This window comes from Geotrypetes seraphini, chromosome 11 (genome assembly GCF_902459505.1).
Source record: "Geotrypetes seraphini chromosome 11, aGeoSer1.1, whole genome shotgun sequence".
NCBI lineage: Eukaryota > Metazoa > Chordata > Amphibia > Gymnophiona > Dermophiidae > Geotrypetes > Geotrypetes seraphini.
This window is the reverse complement of record NC_047094.1, coordinates 127,614,986-127,622,228: the sequence shown is the minus strand read 5'-3', so window position 1 is coordinate 127,622,228 and position 7,243 is coordinate 127,614,986. Positions and strand designations below refer to the sequence as shown.

Sequence of the window (7,243 nt, the reverse complement as noted above, 5' to 3'; positions counted from 1 at the left end):
AGTCCCTGAAGCTGCAGCCAGTTCTGATAATACTCCTGCCCGCACAAAGGAGCATCAGTAGCCAGTCCTGACAATCCCTCCTCCCTCTCTCCAGTCCCTGAAGCAGCAGAGCCGGTCCTGACAACCTCCCCTCCCTCCCTCACTTTCCCAATGCAATAGCGGCAGCCAGTGAGCAGGGGAAGTGCCATAAACAGGCTGTTTCCAGACAGCCTCAGCAACGCCTTTCCTCTGCCGCATCACTTCCAATGCGGCAGAAGAAAGGCCATGTCGAGGCTCTCCAGATGCAGTCTATTTATGGTTCTTATCTTGCTCACCGGCTGCTGCTACTGCATTGGGTAAATGAGGGAGGGAGAGAGGGGAGGTTGTCAGGACTGGCTCTGCTTCTTCAAGGGCTAGAGAGAGGAGGGATTGTTAGGACCAGCTGCCACTGCTTTGGGTGGGCGGCAGTGTTGTCAGAACCAGCTGCGGCTTCAGAAATTGGAGGGAGGGAAAAAGGGAGATTTCTGGCTTCCTTGATGCTTCGGGGGCTGATGGGAGGGAGGGAGATTTCTGACTGCCTTGACACCTTATGAGCTGGAGGGAGGGAGATATGTGGCTGCCTTGATTCTTCAGAGGCTGGGAGAAGGGGGGTTGTTGGATCAGGAGCATACGACTTTGAAAGAGCGTGGGAGATAATTGTTTTTTTTTGCCAGTTGACTGAGAGCTTCAGTTAACTGAATACCAGTTAACCAGGATTCTACTGTATCTTTATTAAAACAATCACCCGATGTGGTCCACATTTCTTCCACTCATGGGCTGATAAAGGGGTACATTACCAAAGGTGGTAATGTTAAGAACAAAAGAACAGCCATACTGGGTCAGTCCAATGTCCCATCTAGTTCAGTTTCACAATCCCAACTAGCTATGTAAAATGCTCAGCAGTACAGTGTTTGCAGCAGCATAGACACAAAGTATTCTCAATGCACTTTGTTTGGAATCTGTTTTCTTTTGTATCAGTTCTGGTGCAAATCTAAAGAGCTTCTCTGTCAATTGCTCTGAAAAGGGGATTCAGATAAGATCTTAAGATGGGTTGTATGTGATCTCAACATCTCATGTAGAGTGCTACCGTATGTATGGAAAATTCTTGTTAGTCAATCAAAAGCTACAACCTACAAAGAATTAATGAAAGACAGACTTACAAGTCCATATACACAACCAATATAAAACAAAAAAATCATCCAGCAACACTCCTTTAAACTGCTGTGTTGGTGATCAGGCAGTCATTGCTGAGCGTGCAGCTCTCTAAAGGCTCTGGAGGAAGTATTTATTATGTATTCAATTTTCTATACTGTTCTCCCCAGGGAACTCAGAATGGTTTACCTGAATTTATTCAGGTACTCAAGCATTTTTCCTTGTCTGTCCCGGCAAGCTCACAATCTGTCTAATGTACCTGGAGCAATGGGGGGATTAAGTGACTTGCCCAAGGTCACAAAGAACAACATGGATTTGAACCCAAAACCTCAGGGTACCGAGGCTGTAGCCTTAACCACTACAACACACACTCCCCTATATGTGTTCCATAGGGATGGAGTAAACATGAGTAGGCTAAATGTTAAGATCAGACATACTGAGGACCAGACAGGGTGTCTATATTAGGTACTGCAAGGCAGGATTCTATAAACAGTGCCTAGTGGTTTATTGGCAACCATGCTGAACAGTGCCTACACCTTTTATAGAATCTGACCCTGAAAGGATCTACAGAAATCCACACATCACATACCCACAAGATCCCTTATTTATGCACTCAACTTTTGCAGTTGGACATGGAATCTGAAGTTCAAACTTTGTTTTTCCAGAGCCTGTGCCTTAACCTTTTCCTATCGTGTGTCCCGAATGACGGGACATTCCAAAAATGTCTTGCCATCGTGTGTCCCATACTAATAAAGAGCCAGGAACACAAACTATTTGAATTTACAGACTTAGGACTAATTTACATTATGTTCAACAATAGCCGTAAATGATAACGGTGAAAAATACAAAACTTTGCTAAAATAATTACGATTGGAACCAGCGTAGCATAAAATGTATTACGATAGGAAAAGATATTAAGATGTCATTTGTCCTTTGCTGCAATTTCAGCTAGAATGAATCCAAAGAAACCTTGAAGCGCTTTTGCCACCGAACAGTTTATTATGTTACAGATTCACACAAATATATGCACATACTTCTCTTTTTTCACATCAAATATTTTACTGTGCTTATTTCATTTGTATAAAGCTGTACATGTAGGCCCTGGGAATCTTGTTCTTGATATCTGATGGATGCAAAGGATATAGGGAAGTCCAAAATGTAAATCAAGCTTGGAAACATTTAACATACAAAATTTTAATGGCGTTCACTACTATGTAGGATCAGATGGATGGAGAAAGTCCAGAACATCTAGAAGGAAGGGACATCACTGAAAAAAAAGGAAAGAAATAAACTGTTAGTTCCTTATAGGTTTGAACTCTGCTGCATGACTCACTTCTGCAACATCTAGATCAGGGTAATCTCTGATTCTCAAATGCTGCAATCCAGTTGAATTTTCAGTCTATGCACAATGAATATGCGGGAGATACATTTGCATTCACTACCATCGTTAAAAAGATATATTTCTCATGCACATTCATCCTGAAGACTAGACCAGCTTGTAATACTTGAGGACTGGCGCTTCCTACCCCATATCTAGAACACTGCAGTTTGGATTAATTAACAGATAATGTATTAGATGTACCAAGAGTGCTACCCTACTACTGGGCACCAACAAGCATCAATGCATATTATTCCCCAGATTCTGTAAAGGGTGCCCAATTTGGGCATGGATCACAGATGCATCTGAAAACTAAATAGTCAATTAGGTAGTAACAATCAGTTATTGGAGTTAATTGGTATTAATTAGGAGCGACACGCATATCTGCCCTACACCCTATTTTATCGAGTTTCAAGTTTTTATTTAAAATTTGATAAATCGACTAGTATAACCCATGCACGTTAAGTTTCAGAGCGCACAACTCAAAAGGGGATGTGGCCATGGGAAAGGCATGGGGCATTCCCAGAAATTAGACATGATATTATAGATTACGTGGATGTGGATGCCCAACCGTCATTACCTGGGCATAAACTTTTACACCAGCCTTTGCCAAGCGTAAGTGCTTGCACCCAAAGTTAAACACAAGAAGCATGCCAAGCTACTATTCGGTAATGGGAGCTCTATGTGGGGCATCCTTTACGGAATATACAGTGCCTAACTTTGTGTGCCCTTCACTGAATCGAGCACAGGTCTCACTTTAAGGGCAAATTTATAACAAAAGTGCCCATGTTTATAAGTGTGTTACGGAAGTAAATGTTTAGAATAGCAGATATGTGTTATGTATGCACATACACATGCAAATTCCAATCTTCTGCCTAACATGTATTGGTATTTGCAAATACATGTATACATAACATGTATTTGCAAGGGCAATATATAGATGGGTCAAAGGGAGGGCTCACACTTACATACATAGCTTTCAAAATGCCATAAGTCATACATGTCCCAACCACACTTAGATATTAGCACTTATGCTTGATATTAGATACTTCGATACCCGGTTACAGTAGTATTCTTTTTTTTTTTTTTTGAAAATATTTTTATTGAAGGATCAATGCATACGAGAAGATACAAAGTGTGACCAAACGAGAAAAACATCAAGTCCAAAATTCAAGGGTTCATGTAAAGAACAGACAAAATAAACAAATCCCCAACCTATCATCTCCCATGCAGATCCAATTTTGAATGAAACCCTCCCCCCCCCAACCAGGTGTTTAGGAACCTACCACATGTCTTAGGGCACCTAAACTGAAGTGTGCAGTGATAGGAATTCCCCTCTATACAATGGGACCCATTTACTAATTGTAACATAGTAGATGACGGCAGATAAAGACCTGAATGGTCCATCTAGTTTGCCCAACCTTACCCTCTCTTTAAATTACTGATTTAATGTAAAATGTCCTTCTTCTTAGCTATTCCTGGGCCAAAATCCAAAGCTCTGCCTGGTACTGTGCGTAGGTTCCATCTACTGAAGTCTCCGTCAATGCTCACTCCAGCCCATCTAAATCATCCCAGCTGTCGAAGCCCTCCCCAGCCCATCCTCAACCAAATGTCCATATACGGATACAGACCGTGCAAGTCTGCCCAGCATTACCACTAGCCTAGTGTGCTAATCTGACAGTGCACTTTAGCAAATGTAGCCCTGTGTCAAATCTCTGCTTATGCAGTAACTTTCAGAATATAGCAAGATAGGCAAATGCATATAGCATTTGGATGCCTGCACTTATGCCAGTTTTATGGTTAACTGCAGGGACCTAAATGTTGGACTTGTGGATCCCAAGTTATTTATTTATTTTTAAAATTTCTACACCACTTAAGGCCTAAGTGGCTTACAATGTAAACATACATAGTCATATAAACACACATAATCAGTAAAACATTATCTACCCATTCCTCCAAACTTTTCTAACTGTTACTAAAACTAGCACGTGGCTAATAAGACAAATAAAACAGATTGTTAAAATCTGAAACATCGCTACCTAATAAAAGGCTTTCACAAACAAATATGTTTTTAGTTGCTTCCTAAAGGATATCTTATTTTTACATAGACTCAAATATCCCGGTAAATCATTCCATTTCAGAGGACCTGCCAGAGAAATGGCTATTGTTTGAGTCCTTTTGTAATGAGTTTCACCAAGCACCTCTATTGATAGCCTCATGGCAGATTCTGACCTTAACGTTTTAGAAGGTATGTATTATTTCAATGCCTGCCTTAAATACCATGCTGTTACCCCATAGATTGCTTGGTGAACAACCATCAAAATTCTACATTGAATTGGCAAGCAATGGAAAGTTTTCAATACCGACATTATATGCTCATTCCAGGCTACCCCTTTAATCATTCTCGCTGCTGTATTTTGCAGAACTTGGAGTGCTTTGATTTTATTTTTTGCAATGCTAGTAATCTATAAGAATTGCACCTCTGAATTAAACTGGCTGACCGGGTCGCGTTGTGGGTAACCAATTCAAACAGAGGGATCGGAGCCCTGATGAAACCCAGTATAGGGTGAAACATGTTGGTGATAGATCCATTTGAATGCACCACCTCAGCTAAGTATTAGCTTTATAAGAAGCATGGTGGACTGAGGAAAACAGTGTGACTCAAAAAGGAGGGGGCATTGCCATATATGACAAAGAGAGAATTGAATCTACTGGAGAGAACACACCACAATCGACGGATAAGTTAGAGTCTCTATGGGTCAAAATTCCAGGAACAAATGGACTGGAAATGAAGATTGACATCTACTACCGACTCCCAGGGCAGTTCGAAGAAATTGATGGAGAAATGACGGATGAGATTAAATGCAACTGCAAAGGGAGGCAGCGCAGTTATCATGGGCGACTTCAACTATCCAGGGATAGACTGGAACCTAGGCACTTCTGGCTGCACTAGGGAGGCCAAGTTCCTGGTGATTGCTTCCTGGAACAACTTGTCAAGGAAAATACAAGAGGAAATTCAATTCTGGATTTAATTCAAAATGGAGTGCGAGGACCGGCACAAGGTGTAGAAGTAGAGGGGACGCTGGGAAACAGCGATCACAATATGATCCACTTTGACCTGGACGCAGGGGCGAAACATCGGTCCAGAACGACGGCCATGGCACTGAACTTCCGAAAAGGGAATTATGAAGAGATGAGACGTATGGTGGGGAAGAAGATTAAGAAGAGGATAAGCACTGTAAAAACGCTAGAGCAAGCTTGGTCCCTTTTTAAGGACACAATCACCGAGGCACATAATATATATATATCGCGTATCAACAAGGGATCCAAGAGGAAAAAGAACAAAGAACTGGTGTGGCTCACTGTAGACATTAAGGAAGCGATCAGAGATAAGAAAAATTTGTTTAAGGAATGGAAAAGGTCAAAAACGGACGAAAACTGGAATAAGCACAAACAATATCAACGCATGTGCCATAAGGCAGTAATAGGGGCCAAAAGAGACTACGAGGAAAAAATAGCCAAGGAGGTAAAAAACTTCAAGCCATTCTTTTGATATATTAAGGGGAAGCGACCTGCGAAGGAAGCGGTGGAATGAAGGGAGTGCTAAAGGAGGACAAAACAATCGCCGACAAACTGAACACATTTTTTGCGTCTGTATTTACCGAAGAGGATATACACAGCGTACTATATATATATACACCCATCATGCTATATGCTGGAAACGAAGACGGGAAACTGACAGGGTTGACGGTCAGTCTAGATGAAGTTTGCAGGCAGACAGATAGGCTTAACAGCGATAAATCCTCGGGACTGGATGGCATTCATCTGAGGGTCATCAAAGAACTGAAAGGGACTATAGCTGAACTGCTTCAACTACTAGCCAACCTGTCGATCAAATCGGGAAAGATTCCGGAGGACTGGAAGGTGGTGAATGTTACGCCGATCTTCAAAAAAGGTTCAAGAGGGGGACCTGGGAAACTACAGACCATTGAGTCTGACCTCGGTACCAGGAAAGATGGTAGAGGCGAAGATAAAGGACCGCATCATTGATCACCTTGACGGACATGGGCTGATGAGGACCAGCCAGCACGGTTTCAGCAAAGGCAGATCTTGTTTGACGAACTTGCTGCACTTCTTCGAGGGAGTAAACAGGCAGGTAGACAAATGTGACCCGGTTGACATTGTATATCTGGATTTTCAGAAGGCATTCGACAAGGTTCCACATGAATGACTACTTCAGAAAATTACAAGACATAGAATCGAGGGTGAAATACTCATGTGGATTAAAAACTAGCTGGAGCATAGGAAACAGAGAGTGGGGGTAAATGGACAATACTCGGACTGGAAGAGCGTCACCAGTGAGGTGCCGCAGGGTTCAGTGCTTGGATCCGTGCTCTTCAACATCTTTATAAATGATCTGGACATTGGTACGATGTTCCTGGCCAGTTAAATAGAATTAAGCCAGCTAGGAGCTAATATTCAGCACGAGATGGCCGCTGAATATTAGCACTTAGTGGCTAGCTAGCTATGTCAAGCACATAGCTGGCTACCTACAAAATTTAAAGTACTAGCCAGCTAATTTTAATGTAACGGGCTTAAATAGCTGGTCTGTCTTTGGCCACTATAAACTTAGCCAGTCAGCATTTAATATTGATTTAGTTGGCTAAGTTTATAGCGGCCACAGATAGACTAGAT

The 7,243-nt window shown here is 42.0% G+C and overlaps 1 protein-coding gene across 1 annotated transcript in view; it reads right to left on the bottom strand.

The window, feature by feature from the left end:
* Nucleotides 1–2,161: 2,161 nt before the first annotated feature.
* LOC117368884 (IgGFc-binding protein-like) overlaps nucleotides 2,162–7,243 on the bottom strand; it is a 65,973-nt gene continuing 60,891 nt past the window's right edge. The window contains exon 12 of the mRNA XM_033962627.1: nucleotides 2,162–2,437. Within this exon, the coding sequence (XP_033818518.1) occupies nucleotides 2,419–2,437 (19 nt within the window). The 3' untranslated portion in view covers nucleotides 2,162–2,418. The remainder of the gene's footprint in view (nucleotides 2,438–7,243) is intronic.